Here is a 24,357-nt window from a genome sequence, read left to right as displayed (position 1 = left end):
CCTCAAGATGTGTTCATTTTGCCATGTAAAGATCATTTCTTATCATCACTCAGGTCTCAATTTTCTTCATTACTTTTTGTTGCCAGGTCATCATAATGTTTCAATTCTTCAATGAGCAAACGTCAACAGCTATTTGTTTCATTAACCCCTTGGCATGGATAGTTGGGGATTTTCTCATTTTCAGTACCAAGGGGTTAAATGACAGCATCTCTTCTCCCAAAGCCAAATTCTAACCAATATATTCCATTTCAGAGCCTTATCGTTTTTTAACAGAGGAGAAAAAGTGCATGATTCTCATCAGCGTGTACAATCCTTGCACATGGGTCAAAAGAAACTGCAGTAAGTCTATTTTATATAGGTTGGAGCTGCGTTTGCTGACATGACATACAATTCTCATCACTAAAAAATAAATACTACTGCAATATAAACAAAATCATAAAAGGACATTCAAAGTTTTAACATCTGAGAAAAAGCTAATTCACGTAGAACTGAAAGTAAAAAATTAAATAAGGCAAACACCTGTTTACCTTGGTGTACAAATTTTGGTGAAAAGCAGTATCATTATACCTGTCTACATTCTTCAGCCATCAGAGGTGATAAATGTCAAGAAGGAAAAAAGGTTTCCAAGCACGGGGGAAAGATGCTCTCTGGCGCAAACTGTTTCATAAGACCCTGTAAGTGACCTTGGCTGTGCATGTGCCTTCGTTTCTTGGTAGAACAGTGTTCACTGGCTCATGATTGCCCGGGAGTCTCGACATCCACATGTGATACGGGCTTCTTCTACAGTATCCACCAGGAATTTAAAAATATATATATATATCTCTATATATCCCAACAGTTGTTCAGTCCTTCTACCAAATGCTTCCTAATCAATTCCAGCCACAGCTTAGTGATATATACCTACTTCACGCATGGATCTGATGTGCTTTACATATGCACGCCACCACCCTTCCACAATTGCTTGTTCTGAATTGATAAACTATATCTTCTTAGTCTAGTTAGATTTTCTCTTCTAGAAAGTTAAAAAATGTACCTAGAATCAGTGTATCTCATTTAGCCTTCACTGAGGGAAAAACTCAAAGATCAAAAGATGACAATTGGTGCACAAATGAACAATGGTGGGCTCATGACTTCCAAAGGCTGGAAAATTACTTCTGAAAGTTGCTATAATAGTAAGACAGTAGCAGCAACAGCATGAGACCTTAGACTGAGATACAATTTCATGCAAAAACAAAAACTGGAGTGTATTTGCGTGTATGTGTGTTTTCAGGAGGGTGAAAGGTGGCGAGGGGTGAAGACCCTTGGCTGGTCTGGGATGTCGGAAGGTGCCCCTGCTATGTGTAAGAGCTAGGACTGGTGATGTCCAGGAACCGTTTTCAGTAATAAATTGAAGATGACAGTGAAGTAGCAGAATGAAAGAGACTTATTCTCGTCCACTTGCAGAGTAGGAAAACTGAGGGAAATGCGGCCGCCTCTCATTGTCCATGCAGTCCATACCATCCTCATCATCTGTGGGCAGGAAACAGCTATTTTAATTTTACATTTATTTTTTGCAACATTATCTCTGGTCTATGTTTTGTAAACTCTGAACATAGGAAAGATGAACAGAGGCAATAGCTCCTATAAACTTGTGTTTATCGATAAGCTATACAGTGATTACACTTCCAAAATCATCTGATTTTCATAAATACATAGTCTATGAAGAAATAATACTGTAGAATCATCTCTAAGACATCAAAATTTCAAGACTCAACTCAATGAAACAGTGAAAACAATGGTATTGAAGAAAACAGAGTGTTTAAGAAGGAGCAGTCTTCAGTAACCTTTCATTTCATGTAACCACATATATCAAAATTGCAAGTCAGTGAAATCCACAGCATCCAAAGTCTGTACAGAATCCATCATCAAATGTCTTCAAGTGCTTGTATTTTTTCTTTGTGAGGCTTTAAGTGCAATTGTAAAATAAAGCTTCCTATGAAATGTTATTCAACATCTAACATCTGGCTTAACTCACCTTTCCCAATTGCCCTATGTGAAAACTTTAGCATGAAGGGGCTAAGTGAAAGAAAAAGAGGGAAAGATGTCAACGTCTGAGGCCTGGCTCATCAGGAAACAACCGAAGAGACTTGAAAGGCATCAAAACAGGCCGCTTACAATCACAGTGTTCCTCCTCTCAGCTTTCCTGGTTTTCTCTATTTCAAAGATCACAGATGATCAGCACCCTCTTCTCATAAGTGTCCTGTGATGACAGTCCTGTGCTGTCGGAAGCTCTTCCTGATATGTGGCCACACGGTCAGCCACTCAGTCAACATGCACTCCCACACATCTGCTCTGGGCTGAGCACCCATCAGGCCCATGGACCGCAGAACTCTGAACAAAGTTCCCAAGGACCCCCTGGACTCACAGTCTCCTGGGGGAGGTGCTCCACTTTAAATCCCCCGTGCTCTCCTCTAAGCTTAATTATATGCTGTCCTGCAATGGAAATCAGTGAATCTTTCCAAAACTCAACCCTTTTCTCTTCAAGCAAAATAATTCAGTTTCCTCAAACCCATATAGGAAGTACATTACCAATTTTTTTTTTAAATATTCTAACCTCTCCAGGGAGCATCAGCTGGACGTGGGTGTAAACAAATAAAGCATATAGGCCAGATCCCACTGCACTGAGGCTCTGACTCTGTCACCCTGAAGAGGAGGATGCTCGGCCTTTGTCTGAAGAATAAACACTTCCATTCTTGTCTCACTGTTTTTCTTTTCTGTATCCCATTCTTAATGCAGAAGATTCTAAGAAATGGGATTCAAGCTGGCATTAGCCCAAATGTTTGACCTCTAATGTATCAGAAGATATCCTTGCATTAGGTAAGATTTGGGGCTCCCTGCTCTGTGGAAGACACTGAACTCGGAGGCCCTCTCTCCTTCAGCAAATAGACCACTGGAACTGCAGTCGGCATTGCTAGAAGGTATTGAGGTTTGGGGAAATCTCCACCTCCTTATAAAGTTATTGGTTCCAATATTTGTACCAAGCAAGTCACATGCATCTTTTAGATCAAATACCTTCAGCAGTTTTTTTAGCTACAGTAGAAACGGAAGGAGCTGGGAATGATGGTGTATCCATGGTTGAGCCACAGAGTATAAACACTCTCTAGAGAATACAGGCAGCTAAAACCTTCATGTTCAGATTCTGACATGTGCCAATCACATTTCAAATAAACAATTTTCCTCACCAACAGCTTTATTTTGCTCAGTGTTTCTGCACGGCAAACATGCAGCTGGCTCTGGACAGCAGTGGGGAGCCTGGTGCTTGTCCTGCTCAGCCAGGAAGGGCAGGAGAGCTGCCTGGGCTCCTGGGGCCATGACCAGGACTCACTCTAGCCCGGCGAGGTTCAGCATCCAGGTTAGCCAGACGCTCCACAGGGGCAGGTGCTGGACACTCTTTTGGAAGAGGAGGGACTCTTGCTGGGTGTCAGCTAAGAATTGAGAGACAGCCTTCACTCTCACTTCAGTAACACATTCCTCGCAATTCTGAATCTAGGAAATTTCACAGATATCCCTGAGGGCTCCAATCCTTGATATTCTTTAAAGCCAATGATCCCCCTCCATCATTCCAGCCCTTTTCTGTTGGCAGGCTTGGTAACAATGAGGTGTGAACATCTGATCATGGCCCTAAAAGAGTTGAGAGCCTGGGCAGGATGGTGGGAGGGGAGCTGGAGGAAGTGGCAGCTGACTCTGAGTCGGAGCCTGTCAATGTACACAAGTTAGTTTCTGCTGTGAGAGGCAGTGCATAGGGAACAGTGATGATGATGAGCATGAACTATGTTTCTCAAAAACACTTATCTGGAAAAAGAAGACCATGATCAACTCTACATGAGGAACATCAGTTGCCTGATTTTCTTAGAACATTTAACAAACGTCATTATATGGCAGTAAAAGTGACCAGATCTCAAAGAAACCCTCTTTTTCTGTAAGGGGAAGGCAGAGGACCATCAATGGCAATAACGAAAGATGACACATTCCCAAATCTGTTCCATTATTAATGCCAGTGAGGACAATCTGGCATGTCACTGCAGCTGTTTGTAGAAAATGGGACATTTTGCCTTTCTAACTGCTGATGTGTTCTGAACAGTAACTGTACTCTGTTTTATACAAGCAAGGTGGCAAGTGGGAAGACAACTGCTAACGACGGTGCTACCCTGGACTTGGACCAATGAAACCTCTGTGTGTTAGCAGTTAGGGAGCTGCAATGGTTTCTTACCAATTAAACTATTCAAAGCAGCAAGAAAAAGGTTATGTTCAATGTAATCACCGTTTTAAGGTTTCACTCATTCTCATTTTTATCTGCCCCTTAAGGGAATCTAGGATGGATCCAGGAACTGTCAAACTAAAAACACCGCCCCTTTGCCCTAGAAGAACCTGCAGTTCACCACCATCGAGGCTGCTCCCCTAAGACAGGAAGCCCAGGGCCCCGTGGCCCCCAGTGCGGAGCGCTGCGCGGTGCCGAGCCACACACACACACACACACACACACACACACACACACACGAGCCCCCCCCACACACACACACAACACACACACACGAGCCACACACACACACACACACACACACACGAGCCACACACACACACACACCACACACACACACACACACACACACACACGAGCCACACACACACACAACACACACACACACACACACACACGAGCCACACACAACACACACACACACACACACACACACACCACACACACACACACACACACACACCACACACACGAGCCACACACACACACACACACACACACACACACACACGAGCCACACACACACACACACGAGCCACACACACACACACACACACCACACAACACACACACAACACACACACAACACACACACACAACACACAACACACACACACACACCACACACACGCACACGAGCCACACACACACACACAGCCACACACACACACACACACACACACACACACACCAGGAGCGGCTGCTGAACAGAGGTGCCTACAGATGCGTCGATGCTGGTCTTTGCCTGGGCACACTCTGCTGAGCTCTGTCATCTGACTTTCCTTTCTACAGTGGTCCTGAATCGGGAAAAACACAGGAAGTCCACAGCGCCCTCCCCACCCCTCAATTGTGGGGTGCCCTGTCAGACACAGATGACACTGCTGGGCTCTCGTTGCCATACTGTCCGGGGCCCAGGGGCAGGGCAGGACCACATCCCATTTCTGACACCCACAAAAGCCAGACTTTTCTTTAAAGACAGAGTCTTGCACTGTTGCCCAGACTGGAGGGCAGGGTTGTGATCTCAGCTCACTGCAGCTTCTGCCTCCTGGGTTCAAGCGATTCTCCTGCCTCAGCCTCCCAAGTAGCTGGAATCACATGCATGCGGCCCCACGCCTGGCTAATTTTTGTATTTTTTTGTAGAGAGGGGGTTTCACCATGTTGGCCAGGCTCGTCGTCTCAGGCTCCTCCTGACCTCAGGTGAGGCGTGCACCACTGTGCCTAGACAAAAAGCCAGACTTCCGTGGGCGGACAATTGCAGGCGGATTTTGATAACCATCTTGGAAGTTACTACAATGTACAGGCTTCGTAGGTATCTCTGTCTCAATCTAGAAGTGAACCTATGATCATTTAAAGACACCAAGGTTGTAGGGCTTTTACAGCATGACCCATGTCTGAAAGGACATATGTTATTTAATAATGGAGTTGCTGTTAGTGGTAAAATATGACATGCCAGGAAAAACATTCTTGATGGCTTTTATATTGCTGATTAATGAAGTCAAGGAACTAGGTTCAAATTATGTTCTAGAAACTGTGCTGGGGGACTTCTAACACTTTCTAACATTTCAGTCTCATTTTAGAAGTCCTAGAAATTGAGCAATAAAATGCAAACTAACGACAAATTCTCATCAGGACAAGTGCCCCGTGGGTGTGGTGTAAGGAATAAGGCAGGTAAGATGAATTTCGCAGAGATTCTGGTCCTTGAAAGCTAGGGCTTTGAAATTCAAGTCAATCATGAAAAAATAACTAAGAGGCATATACAACAGTTTCTAATTGACCTTATTTGTAACCAAATCCATTTTGATTTGCTCTGGTCTTTCCAGTCCCACATTTCCGAGCACAGCATTAGTTGGCCCTGCCCGCCGGCCCTCCACTATGCCAGCCCTCCACTACGCCGCTCCTGCAGCCAGGTGCTCGCTGGGTCGGGCCTATCGTCCCCCGAAATGGACTGGACCACAGCACACAGTAATACTATGGACTAACCAATCTGGTGCTTGAGCAGAATTGAAAATAGGGTGATTCAAATTTGCAGAACTCTCAGTGCCTCTCCTAAATTTCTCAGGCACACAGGAGGACAAAAACAGGCCACCGAGAGAGTGTCAGCCCTGCTCCCCGCTTTTGCAGAGGACAAAGTGACCGGCCATCGCCCAGAGCTGTAAGGGGCAGAGGCAGGACATAAGACGGGTTCCCCAGGTCTGAGTCCTGGGCTTTTTCAGCCTCACTCTGGGTCCCAAATTGGGATTTCACTTTTAGCTTTCTGAAGTAAAATATCTACTCCTGATATGTTAGAGCCTTCCTATTTCTACGACTTCCAAAATAACGTATTTACTTGCTCTAAAGAGTATGCAAATGCCAAATGCTCTATTTAAGAATAGAAACTTTCTCAAAGAGGCTGAGACTGAGGACAGAGACCTGTCAGGACCTTCCCAATGTCTGCTTTGGATATTCAGAGGGGAGGCAAACCTGGGTGTCCTCCCAGCTCTGAAGTTCCTAGGCCCTCACCATATTCTGTTTATTTATGCACCTAACAAGTATTATTGAATATGCACACTGTGCCAGGCATCTAACCAGGAGCTTGGGCTAACAACGAATGAGACAAACTAGATCCTTCCTCTCCAACCCACTGCACATTAGTGGTAGAAAGAGACACTAAGCAAACAAACAGAAAAATACCAGCAAGTAAAGGTGCCAGTGTAGAGAATGAAGGGTGGGAGGGAGTGTTGTCAGACTGATGTTCTTCAGACTAGGAGGTCAAAGAAGGTTCTCTGATGGAATGACATGCAAGCTTAGAGCTGAAGGACAAGAAGGAGCCGTCCATGTAAGATCAGGGAAGAAGAGCATTCCAGGCATGGACACCATAAATACCGTACCCAGAGCCTGAGGCATGGTGACCTGTGGCATGTTCAAGGTGTGGCTGGAACCCAGGGACAGTGGGGGAAGATGGAGCAGGAAGAGGTCAGAGAGGTGGACAGAGCCCAGATCAGTCAGTGCTGTGCAAACCAGTGTGAGCAAATTGGATTTAGAGTGCAATGGAATGGCACTGGAAGGTTTTAAGCAGAGGAATGGTGTGGTCTGATTACAGTTAGGATTATATCCAAATGAAAGGGCCTAGCAAAGGCTCTATGGCAGGAACTGCCCATGGGCGGATCCAAAAACTCACTGGTGTTACCCAGCATTTTGGACAATTCTAATGCCACAGTGCTGGGGACAGAGGCCAAGGCCTATGCCCATTATTTCTACTCAGCCCTGAGCGACTTGCCCATGACTCCACAGGCTTTCCAACACTGTCTGTCAGTGACTCTTAGTGATTCTAAAATTCTAGCAATGGCACAAGACTGAGTGGAAACTCTGCCTCACCACAGGATAGACCATCAGTAGCTCACTTCAATGTATTGGTATTTCACAACTTAGACTAGACATCGGTCAAGTTGGTAAGCCCTGCTCCCTGACTATGGCTGATCCAACTTCAGGACCTGGAGCACCTTAACTTTATGTGAATCTAAAGAAAGAAAAGCACACACACACAAATTATATCTTCACTTTCAGGGTGTTCACAGTCCCCTTGTCGCCAGACCATGGTCCCCATATTAAGACCTCTTGGCCCATATGACCCCTTGTTTGCCTCTTGACAGGAGAATCTGTCACCTGTGACCATGTTGGGCACAGCATTAGCCTCCAACCTCCCCTCTCCCGGACACTGAGTCCACATCAGCACTATTGATGAATCTGCCTCCGAAAAAGGAATGAGAAGAGAAGACATATAGGAAAGGAATCGAAAAGAAAAGGAGAGAAAAACTATGATGTGAACCAAAAAATGTGTGACTTGAAGCATCCTTGCAGCCCTCCAAATATTGCCCCGAAACGCAATCGTATTCGTATTCCTAAGTTAGTGATGATACACACAGACCTCTGTCAGCATGAAAATGTTTATCAATTATGTCTGATCACCTTTTCCCTCATTACAGCTCCACTGATTTATGGAATTTCTCTAAGTGTGAGACATACTAATGTATATGAATTGACTTGAAGTGGTACATGAACACATAGTTTTCATAAATATGTAATTTATATGTATTCAAAAGAACCAGCAAACTAAATTATGTCCTCACAGATAATGCTATTTAAGAGAGAGCTAAGTAAAAAGGAGTGACTCTAAGTGAATTTTAAAACTATGAAGTAAGTAGGAGGCCAGAATTGGCAAAATTCTGAAGGTGATGTGGGAATGAACGAAGTCTAGGAAAGAGGGGAGTCTCTATTTCACAGTCCTTTCAGTTGGTGTCAAAAGAATCTATTGGAGAACAGTAAGGAAGGGCTAGTCTGTAATTTCATCTACAATTTCTCTCTATATAATTTATCCTACCCAGAAAAGCATTTCTTGCAGTCCTTTGATATTACCTGTCTTTTGATATTTCCACTGGGAACTCAATGTTCTTAAATTCAATTCAATATTCAATATTCTTAAATAGAATGGAGTAAGTCACTGTGGAATTTGATCTTGAAAATATCAGATGAGTTTTTAGAAGACTGTTTTCTTCAATTACATTAGAAGAAATTATATTAGAAATTTATCAATTGCCTTCTAAATTTACTTACATTTTTCAGGTGGTGTTATTGTAATAGTCTGAGCTGTAAATTCTTCATCAAAATATCTAGTATCTGTCTCAGATGTTACTTGAGGTTTAAAAGGAGGTACAAGCTGTAAAAAGAAAGAAAAAGAGTTTTATTAACTGATTTCAATTCAGGAAAATTCCTTTCTGGGAAAAATGCAGAGAGCATGTAGTTAAATGAACAGAACAAAAGTCTACAATGCTGAGTCGCTGTGTAAGGGGGACATGGTATTTGGCTTCCCAGTCAATAGTTTAAACAAACCGGTGGGTAATTGGTGGTTCTGTATAAAATGTAATGGATCACGAAAAACAACAAAGGAAAACCACAGAATAGGACGGGAGAGGGATATTGAAAAATCTGTCCTGGTTTTTTCCCCCAATAACAAACATACATGCAAAACCATATTGACAGGGAGCAGTGTGCCAGGACGTGGGCTCCTCTCCGGGCAGCCTCTTTCTAGTACTAGCTGAAGAAAGTATTAACAAAGATACAACTTAATAATACAGCTACCACCAGGGTACGGACGAGAGTGCTGCCTTTCCCTTCGTAAAGAACTACAACTTTGGACTTTGCCAAGAATTTGCTGATAGGAAGTGGGCATCGATGCCCGCCCCGCTCTGGAAAAGGGTTTCTTGGCAGCCCCTGCAGTTACACGCAAATTTTTGCCCACAGCTTTCATCAGATCCTCAAAGGGGACCACACCCCAGAAGAGATTAAGAGTAGCTCCTCTGGGATTGACAGGGCAGGAATCATCTCATTCAAGTTGCACCTGTGGCAGGCATGGGGGTGGGGGAGGCGGGGGTGGAAGAAAGTCTTGGGGAACCGGAGGTCTCAGGAGCCGGAGCCCTGTGAACCTCTGCTGGTTGGGAGGGAGAAGAAACTAACATGAGGCTTCTGCGTCTCGGGGCTCTAGCCTTCAGGGATAGGTGGAACCCACAGGTTCCTTCTAGCACAGGATGCCCAGAGCCAGAGCATTAGGGTCAGAGTATGTGCTCTGCAGAGCATCATTCAGAACAGGGGATGCTGCTTTAGAATATGGTTCTCATGGGGATAGGAACATGGCAAACAGAATGACAGAAATCAGCATGTTTTATACAAATTTTACAGAAACAAATACACAATTGGCTTGAGATCAGTGCATTTTCCCACTCTTTCTGTCACCAAATTTATGTTAAATAATAAGGCAAAATCTTTAAACTATTCTCTAGACAGAACTATATTTTTAAGAATCGTGGGATGAGCAGAATTAAAAGCAGGTTTTCAAAATAAAGGACCACATTTCAGTTTATGGTGCATGCTACAAAGCATTCTTAATCTCTTCTTTTTAAAATTCTTTGTTTGCCCCCAGCACACAGCTATTCTAAGGTCTTCATGACTGTCAAGCTTTGAGGATGAACCAACTCTACATTCCACGGATCAGCTGGTAATGGCTACTAATCCCTGACCTGAAACAAACTCCTCTGCTAGTGGTAAGCAGAGCCTGCCATGGTGCCAGACCAAGTTTCTTTCTAGCTGCTCTGCTGGCTCCCTGGACATGAGCAAGCAGGTCACTCCACTGCTAGAAACCCTCCCTCTGACTCTCGGGCTAAGTGCACTGTCTTCACCGGCATCACATATCACATGCACATGCGCGGGGAACACCAGAGGCGACAGAGGCTGGAACGCTTTTTGTTTGTTTGTTTTTTAAGAAAACCCAGGGGTAATTGCCCCTATCTGACAGGAAACTGGAAGACTGGAATTCTGGTTGGGTTTTTCTGATTTACTATTCTACAGACGTTCACAAAATAGGTCTTTATCCATCCAATCAAAAGTTAACCACAAGAAATTCCTGTGGCTGGAATCGGCTTCTCTTGGGCACTAGGAGTAGGTTTTGCTTACCTCTGCTCCCCCCTTTTCATCTGGTTCTTTGTGATGTCAGAAATTTAAATTTGCCTTCAAGTTAGGGGAAACTTGTCCTTTTAGATGGGAGAATGATCATCTGTAACTTGAACAAACTGAAACCTATCTTAACACTTTTCAAAAGATTACAGGAGAGCTTAAAATAGTCTCTGTTTCAAATGCCACATGTACTGAGGACTTTCCTGACCACCTTCTTATATTAAACAGCTATCCTCCCCCTCACTTTCTATCTTCACATTGCTTTTTCTTCGAGACTTTGCAACATCTGATACACAGGCACGTATACCACATATGATATACGTAGATTTGTTTGTTACTGTCAATGTCATCATCAATAAAATGTAAGTTCCACGAGGGCAAGGACTTTAAAAAAAGTTTATTGATGAGTAATTAACATACACTAAACGGCCCACGTTAAGAATATACAACTTGGGCTGGGTGTGGCAGTGTGTGCCTGTAGTCCCAGCTACTTGGGAGGCTGAGGTGGAAGGATCACTTCAGCCCAGGAGGCAGAGGTTGCAGTGAGCCAAGATTATGCCATTGCACTTCAACCTCGCCTGGGCAAAAGAGTAAAACCCTCTCAAAAAAAAAAAAAAAAGAAAAAGAAAAAAGAAAAACAGGCAGCTGATATGTTTTGACATATGTATATACCCATGAAACTGTCACCAAAATCGACATGGTGAAAACATCTCTACCACTTTAAACGTCGTCTCGTGCCCGCGTGTGCCTCCATCCTCCCACCCCTGCAGGCCAACATCTACCACTTTAAACGTCGTCTCGTGCCCATGTGTGCCTCCATCCTCCCACCCCTGCAGGCCAACATCTACCACTTTAAACGTCGTCTCGTGCCCATGTGTGCCTCCATCCTCCCACCCCTGCAGGCCAACATCTACCACTTTAAACGTCGTCTCGTGCCCATGTGTGCCTCCATCCTCCCACCCCCTGCAGGCCGTGACTGGCATACTTTCTGCCGTAACTGACTTGCTTGTATGTTTCAGAATTTTATGCAGATGAATCATATAGTATGTACCCTTTGTCTGTCTCGTTCATTTAGCATGATTACTTTGATATTCATGCATGTCACCGCAGGTATCAATAGTTTGCCCACTTTGCTGGGTCATATTTCAGTACACAGATGTATCACGATTGACCCACTCATCTGTCAATGAACATCGGGGCTGTTTCCAGTTTGGGGCACTTACAAACAAAATTGTTATTAACTTTTACGTCCAAGTCTTTGTGTAGACATATGATTTAATTTAGGACAAATACTAAGGAGTGGAATGGCTGGGCCATATGGTAGGTATACATTTGACTTTTCCAGAAACTGTCAAATTGTTTTCCTTTATGTTAAAAAACAATTCTAATTCCTAATTCACTCAGAGCATTTCATTTTTTGTTTAAATAAATTTTTAAAAGGATGAATTTTTCTTGATTTTTTTTTTGCATCATTTGATATAATCATTTCCTTCTTACTCTGTTAATAGGTGAACTATAGTGATTGGTTTTGAATGTTATATTCCTAGAATATATTCCTAGATATTCCTTATATTCTATTCTTATATTCAACCTTATATTCCTAGAATAGACCACACTGGTAGTGGTTCTTTGTATCTATTGTTAGATTTAATTTGCTAAAATTAAATTAAACATTTCAGCATATATGTTCATTAAGAATATTGGTCTATAGCATTCTTTTAAAAATCTTTTTGCAGGCCAGGCGTGGTGGCTCAGGCCTGTAATCCCAGCACTTAGGCCGAGGCAGGCAGATCACGAGGTCAGGAGATCGAGACCATCCTGGCTAACACGGTGAAATCTCCGTCTCTACTAAAAATACAAAAAATTAGCCGGACGGGTATGGTGGCGAGCGCCTGTAGTCCCAGCTACTCAGGAAAATGGCGTGAACCCGGGAGGCAGAGCTTGCCATGAGCTGAGATGGGTGGTGCCACTGCACACCAGTCTGGGCAACAGAGTCTGAGACTGTCTGAGACAGACTCTGTCTCAAAAAAAAAAAAAAAAAAAATCTCTTTGCATACTGATGTCAAGTTAGTACCTGCCTCACAGAATGAACTGAGAAATATTCTTTCATCTTCAATTTTCTGGAATAATTTGTATAGAATTGATAATATTCCTTAAATGTTTGGTAGACTTCATTGGTGAAAATATGTGGGTCTGGTGTCTTTGTCAGAAGGATCTTAACCACAATTATAATTTCTTTAGTAGGTACAAGGCTATCCATGATATCTATTTCTTCTTGGTAATTTGTATCTTTCAAGATATGTGTCCATTTTAGCCAAAGAGTTGAATTTATTGGCATAAAGTTATACATAATGTTTCTATATTATCCACTTAATACCAATATAATCTGTAGCAGTGTCAACGTTTATTATTTGTCTTCTCACTTTTCTATTCAGTCAGGTGAGAAATACATCCATTTTAATGATCTTCTCAAAAGCCCAGTTTTTCTTTCATCAATTTTCTCTATGATTTTTTGTTTCTGTTTCATCGATTGCTATCCCAATCTTTATTTCCTTTGTTCTGTTTAAACTGCATTTAATTTGTTCTTGTTTTTATAATTCCTTTTTTGTCTTTCTTAGAGACAAAATCTGACTCTGTCACCCAGGCTGGAGTATAGTGGTGTGATCATAGTTCACTGAAGCTTCAAACTCCTGGCCTCAAGCAATCCTCCTGCCTCAGCCTCCTGAGTAGCTATAACCACAGGTGCGCACCAGTATGCCCAGCTAATATTTTATTATTCAGAGATGGGATCTCACTATGTTGTCCAGACTAGTCTAGAACTCCTCTACCTTGGCCTTCAAAAGTACTGAGTATAGTTGTGAGCTACTGTGCCCAGTCCTAGTTTCTTAACATAGAAGCTAAGGTCATTAATCTTACACTTTTCTTCTTTTCTAATATTTAAAAATATCTTTTAGTACTATAAATTTTATTTAGTACTATAAAGTATTGCTTTAGCTGTATATCACAGCTAAACATGTTGTGTTTTCATTTTCAGTCCATTCAAAATACTTTCTAATTTCCCTTTGACTTCTTCTTTGATCCATGGATTATTTAGTATTTAGTTTCCAAGAACTTGGGGATTTTCCATATATCTTTCTGTGTCTTTTTAATTTCATTTCCTTCAAAGAGAATATGTTTTACAGTAGCTAAATCCTTTAAAATTCATGGAGTTGTTTTGCTCAACATAGGGTAGACTGTGGTAAATGATCTGTGACCTTGAGAAAAATAAGTGTTCTTATGTTGTTGGGTAGCGTGTTTCATAAATGTCAATTAGATCAAGCTGATTGATAGTATTGCCCAAGCTGTCTATAATCTTACCAATTTCTCTCCAATTGCTGTATCAATTATTTGAAGATGGGTATTGAAACGTCTAATAGTAATTGTAAATTTGTCTATTTTTCCTTATAGTTATATTAGTTTTTGCTTCATATATTTTGAAGTTTTGTTATTAGATGCATAACTAAGATGGTTAATACTTCTTGATGAAATGACTCCCTTAATTATTATGAAATAATCCTCCTTTTCTCCAGCAATATTACTTGCTTTGAAATCTACTTCGTATGATTTAATATAGCACTCTAGTTTTCTTTTGATTAGGGTGAGCATAGTATATAATTTTCTGTTCTATTACTTCTAATCTACTTATATCTCACATTTAAAATTGATTTCTTATAAGCAGCATATAGGTAGGTCTTGCTTTTTACCAAGTCTAATCTCTGTCTTTCAATTGTGGTGTTTAGAACATTTACATTTAATGTGATTATTGATATAATTAAGATTAAATTTACCATCTTGCTATTTGTTTCCCACTTGTCTCATCTGGAACTTTGTGTTGCACTAATGTGGTATTCCCAACCCCTAAAACAGTCTTTGCCACATAGTAGCATTCAACAATATTTGCAGAATAAATGAATCAATCATTAAATCTTGGAGTGGAGTAAGATGTCAGTGAGCACGTAGCATATCTTTTTAGAGATTAGGAAATTAAAGCTGACACTGGTTAAATGGCTTGCCAAAAATTATACAAATAAGAACTGGAGTGGCAAAAACCTAGGTCTCTTGATCTCAAGGTCTTTCTACTGTAGCATTTACAATGTGAAGGCTTTGAATGAAAACTACTTTCACTTTTGATTGTTTCTCTACAAATTAGTCAGTCAAGAAATTCATTCTGGGAAGCATTATTCCCCCTTCCACTCCCCCTGTCCCTGAAGGTGAAGACAACTCAGTGTAATATAAACATTTGTAGAGGAAGCAAAGACCCTACATTATGTATATGGGGAACATTGTGGGGTAGGGCTTGTAAAAGACTGCCTCAGTACAGTTGGGCATGGTGGCTCACGCCTGTAATCCCAGCACTTTGGGAGTCTGAGGCAGGCAGATCAGGAGTTTCAGACCAGACTGGCCAACATAGTGAAACCCCATCTCTATTAAAAATATAAAGATTAGTTGGGTGTAGTGGCACATGCCTGTAGTCCCAGCTACTTGGGAGGCTGAGGCAGGAGAATCGCTGGAACCTGGGAGGCAGAGGTTGCAGTGAGCTGAGATTGTGCCATTGCACCCCAGCCTGGGTGACAGAGCAAGACTCCAACAAAAAAAAAGAAAAAAAAAATTGCCACAGTACTTGAACAGAAGCAGTCCCGTAAAAATCATCAGGATGCCCCAACTTTAGATTTCATTACAAATTTCTAGAATATATAATATTCCGGAGTAGTCTTCATAAAGTTTATGGAAAATGTGTATTATGAAAAAACCATGCACAGATTTCAAAAAATTTCTGCACCAAAATTAACTCACACTAACTTGTTGTAACATGTCTGTACAGGATCAAGTTTGAGGCACTAAGAAGGATAAGACGTCAGTTTGGAAAGAGCCCCTGTAAGAGCAACATGAATTCTAAAATCAAAGCAAGAACAAACATTAAATTCGTGGTGAAGCTTGGGTGGAAGAATGATTAAATCACTGATGCTTTATGAAAAGTTATGGGAAGTATGCCCCAAATAAATCAGCAGTCTAAAAATGGGTAACTTATTTTAAAAAGGGACAAGACAATGTGGAAGATGAAGCCCGCAGTGACAGACCATCCACATCAATTTGCAAGGGAAAAATTAATCTCGTTTGTGCCCTAATTCAAGACGACCAGTGATTAACAGCAGAAACAATAGCCAATACCATAGACATCTCATCTGGTTCCGCTTACAGAATTCTGACTGAAAAATTTAAGTTGAGCAAACTTTCCACTCGATGGGGGCCAAAACCGTTGCATCCAGATCGGCCGTAGACAAGAGCAGAACTTTCAATGGAAATTTTAAACAAGTGAAATAAAGATCCTGAAGCATGTCTTTGAAGAATTGTAACGGGAGTTGAAACATGGTTCTATCAGTATAATCCTCAAGATAAAGAAATGGGTATGAAGAAGTGGCAATGGTCCAGTCAAAGCAATATTGGACAGGTCAAGGGCAAAGGTCATGGCAATAGTCTTTTGGGTGCTCAAGGCATTTTGCTTATTGACTTTCTGGAGGGCCAGAGAATGATAACACCTGGAGAAAGTTAGCCAAAGCTTTAGCAGAAAAACTTCCAGGAAAGCTTCACCAGAGAGTCCTCCTCCACCCGCATAATGCTCCTGCTTAATTCCTCTCATTAAACAGGGGTACTTTCATGAGCTTTCATGGGAAACCATTAGGCATCCACCTTACAGTCCTGATTTGGCTCCTTCTGACTTATTTTTCCCCTAAACTTAAAAAAGCTTTTAAAGAGAACTAGTTTTTCTTCACTTAAAGACTGCACTGACATATAGGTAAATTACCAGGACGTTCAGCTCTTTAGGGATGAACTAACTAGCTGGTATCATGGCTTACAAAAGTATCTTGAACTTGATGGAGCTTATGTTGAGAAATAAAGTTTATATTTTCTGTTTTTATCTTTTAATACCATTTTCCATGAACTTTTTGAAGTCCCCTCATATTTACTTTAAATAATAGCTGAACGAATTTCAAATATTATATTATTATAGGTTGAAATGTGTCCCTCCAAAATTAGTATGTTTAAGCCCTAACCCCAAGTACCTCAAAATGTGACTCTATCTGGAGATAAGGCCTTTAAAAAAGTAACTGCATTAAAATGAGATATAAGGGTGTGTCTTAACTCAATCTGGTATCTTTACAAGAAGAGGAAATTTGGACACACAAGTAGACACACTAAGGAAAAACCACATGAAGACACAGGGAGAAGACGGCCTTCTGCAAGCCGAGGAAAGACACGTCAGAAGAAACTAACCCTGCCTGTACCTTGATCTTGGACTTTAGCCAGAAATGTGAGAAAACGAATTTCTGTTGTTTAAACCACCCAGTCTGTGGTATTTTGTTATAGCAGCCCTAGCACATTAATACATTAATTTCCTATTTCAGCTTTAAACCAGAATCTTCATCTCTTCTTTTTCTCTAACCACATCTCTCAAAACATTTCTGTATCAACAGAATGTAAATTCCCATTTAGAAAGGATAGTCATAAATATTTCTGTAAATCTCAGCTACTTTTATGGATCAACTCAATGAATAGCTATAGTGTCATTAACTGCAAACAACGTATTTTTCTGACAAATGCACTAAACTTGAAACAAATCTTTATTTGAAAAACAATTCGCTTTCAGAAAATGTGCTATCCAGTGATCTTAAACAAGACAATAAAGTTTCTGGGTTCAAGACATCAATTTCATTTCACTGGAAATATGCAACTTGAAGTCCATATGGTGACAGCAAAGTTGAAGCACCCTAGATCCTTTCCACACTGATCTTTTATCAAACTTTAAATGTTATGAAATCACTCTACCATTTACTATCTTCCTAAAAGTGTCCATGAAAGAACAGAGAGAATTTTCTGAAGGTTGTTAGAGTAAGTCACATTTGGTATTCCTGGTATGGCTGGAATGACCACACGAGGGTATATAGGAACACCAAGGTCTCTGAAGGTAAGGGACTCCACAGACCTTTCTTAGCAACAGGTCGCGTGCTACTATCAGATATCTATATTCTTTCTTCTATTGTTCCTTCCAGGTGCTTAAGAAATAGAGTGGAGAACTTGAAACTTTCTGGGGCAGCTGATGTAGACAGTGATTATGGTATCTTAACTGCCTTAACAACTGTGGTTATTTCCACCACTTTGTGTTGGCTTATAGGGTTCAAAATCAGCGAAAATAGATGTTTGCTGTAAAGAATTGCCAACACTATTGCATGTTTAGATCTCCCAGAGATAGTAATCTGGTGCTGTAATTTGCACTTCTCTGAAACAACATGAGAAAGTAGTCAATCACAGGTGGAGATTCTGGCTTATTTAATTTCTATTAAATACTGGCTTCACACTTTGTGTATATGTAGGTGTGCACGTAGTGGAAAAGCAGGAGTATAAAAGAGGATTTATTTCTAACAAAACTAATGGATATATGGCATACATTATTTAGTTACATTGTATGCTAAGCTGTGCCATACCAGTGAATTCTTCTTGACATAAAACTAGACACGATAATTATATTTCATTTTTACAAAACTACACAGTAATAATTGAAGCTCAAGCTGTTAATCTTGTGCCTATATAAAACGTACCAAGGGGCCCAAGGTATATAACAAATTAATATACCACTATTGTATCATCATAGACCTGCCAAAATGAGTACTTTAGCTATAAAAGACATTAAATGTTTAATTAATACACCTGCTTTCCTTGCTGGAATTCTGAAGCGTTTGTTAACACATGATATGGATGATTTGCATTACTTTAAAAAGTAATCCCCAGAAATTGGAACTTGTATTTTCTTTTCGGTGATACATTTTTCTCATTCAAAAATAACTTCATAAGCACTCATCCTACTGATTGTAGGTCTATGCACAGGTGATGTTATTCACAAATATCTATAGCTATGATACATTATTTGAAGATCTGTTATACCTGGAGAGGATTCACCTATAAATTACAATAAAAGAGCTCTCATTAGTGAAACACTGGGAGCCTTTTTAAAAGGCATGAGAGGGGAACAAAAATACTTTGCATTAGTAGTGTTTCTGGACAAGTTGCATCTATTCTAACTATCGGAACTTCACTAAGAGCCTAGTGAAACAATCTACTTTCTCCCTTCTTCAGCTGATTTTATAGGCACTGTCCAACATCAGCAGTGTGGCAGCCATTAATCACTATTTCTCATGAGAAATATTCAAGAACATGAGCAAAAGTTGAATAAGTATGTAAACTGGGGAGAAATGACATAAAGGCAATTTCCAACTTACAAGCTAATTTTGTTATAAAAGCCTATATAGGGAAGGCTGGGCACAGTGGCTCACATCTATAATTCCAACAATTTGGGAGGCCAAGATGGGCAGATCACTTGAGGCCAGGAGTTCAAGACTAGCCTGAGTAACACAGAGAGACTCCATCTCTACAAAAAAAAATTTTTTAATTACCCAGGTATGGTAGCACATGCCTGTGATCCCAGCTACTTGGGAGGCTGAGGTGGAAGGCTGAGGGTGAAGTGAGCTGTGATTGCACCACTGCACTCCCCTGGGTGACAGAGAGAGACCCTGGCTCAAAAATTAAAAAAAGAAAAGAAAAAAAGAAAAATGCAGCCTACATATAAACTGGAAAAAACTTGGGACCTGTTTCAATAGATACACACACATACACACAAACGCTATATAATGTAGGTAGGTAACTACGCAGTAACATTAAGGTCTATTAAACCAGAAATATATAAAAATATAATACTAAAGCTTCTAACAAGTATCTATTATTTTTAGAGAGAAATTCATATTATATTTCTGTAAAGATGATGTAACCAAGACCCCCCCTCTCTCTCTGTCCAGGTTCTAGCACTGACAGCCCCAGCCACTCTCTTAACACCACATCAGATGAATGCTGGAGAGACCCAGTGGCAGGGAGCGTTTGGGTTGGGGGATGAATTTGTGGTGAGAAGGAAAGACAGGGGCTTTAAAAGCTGAGGAGGAAGAGGTAGAAGTTCAATTTCAGGCACGGGGCAGGCAGCAATTTCTATGTTCGGCAAGGAAGCTACTGGGGAAAAGAACCCGTATTTATCCGGAGCTACTATGCCCAGACGCTACTATGCCCAGAAGCTCTGGCTCCAAACAGGGGTAAAAGAATAGCAAGGGGGGCAGATGAAGTTCTAAACACACACACACACACACACACACACACACACACACACACACACACCCCTTTCAGAACCCCAATTGGATATCCAAGGCTTCCCTTGCAGGTGTGTACTGGGCAGTTAAACATCAGAACAGGAACAGGCAAAGAAATCACAAGGAGTACTTCCTGTTAGCCTGGTAAACTCTCAAACAGGACTTTAAATGATCTGAAATACTCTATTCCCTAAAAAGAAAAAATAAGTATGTTTTTTGAGCATCTCTTCAATGTGTCTTTAAACAAATGACAAAATAGTCACATTGAAAATAATCTTACAGATCTAGTCCAATCCCCTCATTTTAAGATGAAAACACTGAGGCCCTAAATATTCACACTAAAGTCATCCTAAAGCATCACGGTATTAACTACCGCCCAATTAATTTTAACCCAATCCTAACTGCAGCCTCGGTAACAGGTCCTTTACTCTTAAAATCTGGGTCAGGCAACCTCTGAAATACTTCTATCACCTCTGAAACACAACCCACATCACATGAAAATGTAAATCACCTGCTTATTTATGTCTCTTCTACTAAACTGTAAGCAACTTGAAGGCAGGGACTTTATCTTAGCTATCTTTGCAACGCTAGCTGTTGGCATAATACTTACCACAAACTACAGTTTGTGGTCGCTTAATGACAGGGATCTCTTCTGAGAAATGCATGTTAGGTGATTGTGTCATTGTCAAACATCATGGAGTGTACTTATATACAAGCCTTGATGGTGTAACCTACAATACACCTAGGCCATATGGGATGGCCTTCTGCCCCTAGGCTACAGCCCTGTACATGCTACAGTGCTGAATACGGTAGGCAACTGTAACACAATGGTAAGCATTTGTGTATCTAAATGTAGAAAAAGTACGGTAAAAATATGCTATTATAATCTTATGGAACCACTGTGGTATATGCGGTGTGTTGACTGAAGCATCGTCATGTTGTGCATGACTTAACAGATAAGCACTAAATATTTAGTGAGTAAACACAGTAAAATCTTCACAGGAGGTTCTTTGGTGTTTCGGCCATTGATGCCTACTCACCAGGCATCAGCCTCTGCTGACTCCTGAACCATGCATGCACAGGGCAGCCTCCAAGCTCCCTAGTGAAGTCCAAAAGGCATTGTCAAAAGGTAATGAAATTACACGTTCTCTAAAAAGAGGTCTGAATTTGTGACTGAGAATTGGGACAAAAGAGAAGGGGAACAGCCACGAATTATGTTTTGGCTGCACTGAACTAACCATAACATTCACTGGTAATTCGCACTGTTTAAATAAGCTCTCTCACACAAGCTCTTTAGAATGTTGTACAAATGTGAATCTGTGAGATATTTCCTTGCATGAATACAAAACATTGCTGTGTCACATGAAGAAAAGGTGTACATCTGGCATGCAATAATGCATAATTAAGAACAAATACTCAGTTTCACTTCCAATCATGGTGAAGCAGCTCCGACTGGATTAACCCTCCTGCATGTAACTGTAACCTCAGGAAAAAAACATGAAAACAATCTAAGGGTTCTGGGAAGCAACTGAAAACAGGTAGGTATTAAAGGGGAGGTGGGCATTAGGAATAAGGAACGGTACCAAATGAATTTCTCATTTTTATGGCTTTTGGCCTGAAGGTGGGCCCCAGCTTATGCCATTTAGGGTAAAAATCTTAAATCAGACACCCATAGTTCTACTGCCATGAACGATCAGAGGACAGAGCTTGAACAAGTACAGCAGCTTTAAAGTGAGGGGGGTGAAATTCCAGAAAAGAGGCAGCCAAAGAGAAAAAGCCCTAAACCCTCAGTATAAAGTCTGCCCAAATCTCTGCTGACTCCTAAACTACACATGCACAGGGCAGGCTCCAAGCTCCCTCGTGAAGTCTAAATAAACAAACCTGAAATCTTAACCCACTGGAAAAAAGAAAGCATTTGCAGTTTGAGTTCATCCATGATGACTGGCCTAGGAAAATACAAAATTCAGTATCTTTGCTGCAACCTAACCGAATTCAGAGGCACAACATACCAGTCACAATGCCCAGGATCCATTCCAAAATGACTCAGCATTAACAAAAAAAAAAAAGAAACAGAACCCATACACTAGAAAAAGATATCAAAGGAAACTGATGCTCTGATGATCTCATATTGAAATTAGTAGACAAAGATTTTAAAGCGACTTTATAATTACCTTCAGTGACGTAAAGTAAAATATGTTCATGAGTAAAAAGGTTGAAAATCTCAGCAGAGACACAGAAACTATTAGGAAAAGGACCAAATGGAAAAACCTAAAATAAAAAAAATAAATAAAATATCTGAAATAAGAAATTCTCCCTATGGGCTTAGAGCACACTGGAGATTATGTAAGAGTCAGTACACTTGATATACCAGCAGAGATTATTATCCAATTTGAATAGCACAGGAAAATAATATGAAAAAACAAACAGAACTTTATACATTTTGGACAACTTCCAAAAGTGAGAAGAAAGAAAGAGAGAGAGAGAATTAAGGGGAGAGGGGAGGGGGGAGGGGAGGGGGGAGGGGAGGGGGGAAGGAGAAGAGGAGAAGTATGGAGAGGAGGGGGAGAGGATGGAGAGGAGGGGAGGAGGAGGGGGGAGGAGGAGGAGGGAGGAGGAGAGGGGAGGAGGAGAGGGGAGGAGGGAGGAGGAGGAGGAGAGATAGATAATAAGACAGAAAATATATTTCAAGAAATAATAGCTAAAAGTTTTCCAAAGTTAAAGAAGGATATGCAAGAAATTTAAAAAGCTCAGGCAACTCCAAGCAGAATAAATAGAAAACCTCACCTAAACACATTATAGTCAGAAGGCTTAGAACCAGAGTCTGTCACGGTTCCGTGAGAGAAGCAGAACTACTCTGTGTGTGTGTAAAGACATTACAGGGAATTGAATTTACCTGATTGTGGGAGCTAGTTGTGTTGTCTCTGTAAGGCTGTTGTCTCCAAGTTCACTGCTGGGGTTTGATGTCCACAGGACAGTAAGTCGAGAAGGGAAGATACAAGCAAAGCCAGGAAAGATGAAATGAAATCTAGAAGCACAAGCTGGAGCCCAGGAGGATACACTGAAACCCGTGTTAATTCGTACTGCCTGACCTTGCTGGTGTGGATATCCTGCAAAAGCTGGGACCCTCATCATGGAACTAAACACACACCCCAGCCCAGAAGGAGGCTCCACGGCTAACAGGATGCAGGAGGAGGTGGAGCTGATGCAGACCACTGTCACGTGACAATAAGATGGTCTAGGAGACAACATGAATGAGCTACAAAATGGCTGTTCCTTCACGTCTATCCTCCAGATCTCCTGTGAGAATCTTAAATAGCAAAGGGAATCCTGGGAAATGTGGCTCAGTCTAGTCAACTGACATATTACAAAGCCATCACACAAACAAAAATATCTTGAAAACAGTCAGTGAAATATACCACGTAACTTGCAAGGAAGAAATACTTAAATATGTACTCACTAAACTATCAACTCACAATTTTATATTCAGTAAAAATATCCTTTAAGAATGAAGGCAAAATAAAGACATCATCCCATAAAAGAAAACAAATTTTTTTGCCAGCTGCACTACAAAAAATGGTTAAAAAAAAAAAAAAAGACTGAACGGGAATTATTCCAGAAGAAAACATGTATCTTCAAGAAAAAAATGAAGAAATGAAAGTGTTCTGAAATTAGACAGTGGTGATGGTTGCGCAATTCTGTCAAGACCCTAAAAACCATGGAAGTGTATACTTTAAAGGGTGAATTATCTCAATAAAAAATCAACAAAACAACAACATTGGAAATAGCAAATATCTAAGAAAATAATAAATACTAAGAGTCCTAACTTAGAATCTGGGACAGATATGAAGATTAATCTTCAAATAGAAACACAGATGTTTAATGAATAAACCAAAACACTTAAAATTAATATAGTAAGGTCTGGAAGATTCACTTAGGCCCTTTCAAAGGAGACATTATTTCATTGAGGGCTCTCTGTGCCTTGCACATGACAGATAAAAATATTACTTAATCAGTTGCCATCCCATTGAAATGAGTATCAACCAAGTGACCAAAATAAACTATAAAGTACCTAAATTACTCTCTAGAGGCAAGATTTTTCTTCTTTTCTGAAGGAAATCTCTGAAGGATAAGTAGGAATGCAGTAAGTATTAAGATCCATTTCACCATAAGCCAAACATTCTAAATCAATCTTCCTGGAATACCTCTTAAATCTTTTCTAAGTTGTGCTTTATATAATACTTATATAATTATGTTTTATAATAATTATAATTTTTTCTTTCAAGGAACAAAGCTTTAGCAGTCAGCATAAAATTGAGCTTTGGGATTTTCAACCTCAGCTGGGCCTCCAGCAAT

The 24,357-nt window shown here is 40.7% G+C and overlaps 1 protein-coding gene across 6 annotated transcripts in view; it reads right to left on the bottom strand.

The window, feature by feature from the left end:
• Positions 1 to 48: 48 nt before the first annotated feature.
• LOC105474669 (AKT serine/threonine kinase 3) overlaps positions 49 to 24,357 on the bottom strand; it is a 356,860-nt gene continuing 332,551 nt past the window's right edge. For all 6 annotated transcript variants that reach the window (XM_011729486.2, XM_071069549.1, XM_071069543.1 and 3 more), the window contains 2 exons: positions 8,888 to 8,990; positions 49 to 1,509 (listed from right to left, as the gene is read on the bottom strand). In XM_011729486.2, the coding sequence (XP_011727788.1) occupies positions 1,424 to 1,509; positions 8,888 to 8,990 (189 nt within the window). In that variant the 3' untranslated portion in view covers positions 49 to 1,423. The remainder of the gene's footprint in view (positions 1,510 to 8,887; positions 8,991 to 24,357) is intronic.

This window comes from Macaca nemestrina, chromosome 1 (assembly GCF_043159975.1).
Source record: "Macaca nemestrina isolate mMacNem1 chromosome 1, mMacNem.hap1, whole genome shotgun sequence".
NCBI classification, from domain to species: Eukaryota; Metazoa; Chordata; class Mammalia; order Primates; family Cercopithecidae; genus Macaca; species Macaca nemestrina.
This window is presented reverse-complemented; position numbering and strand designations above follow the sequence as displayed.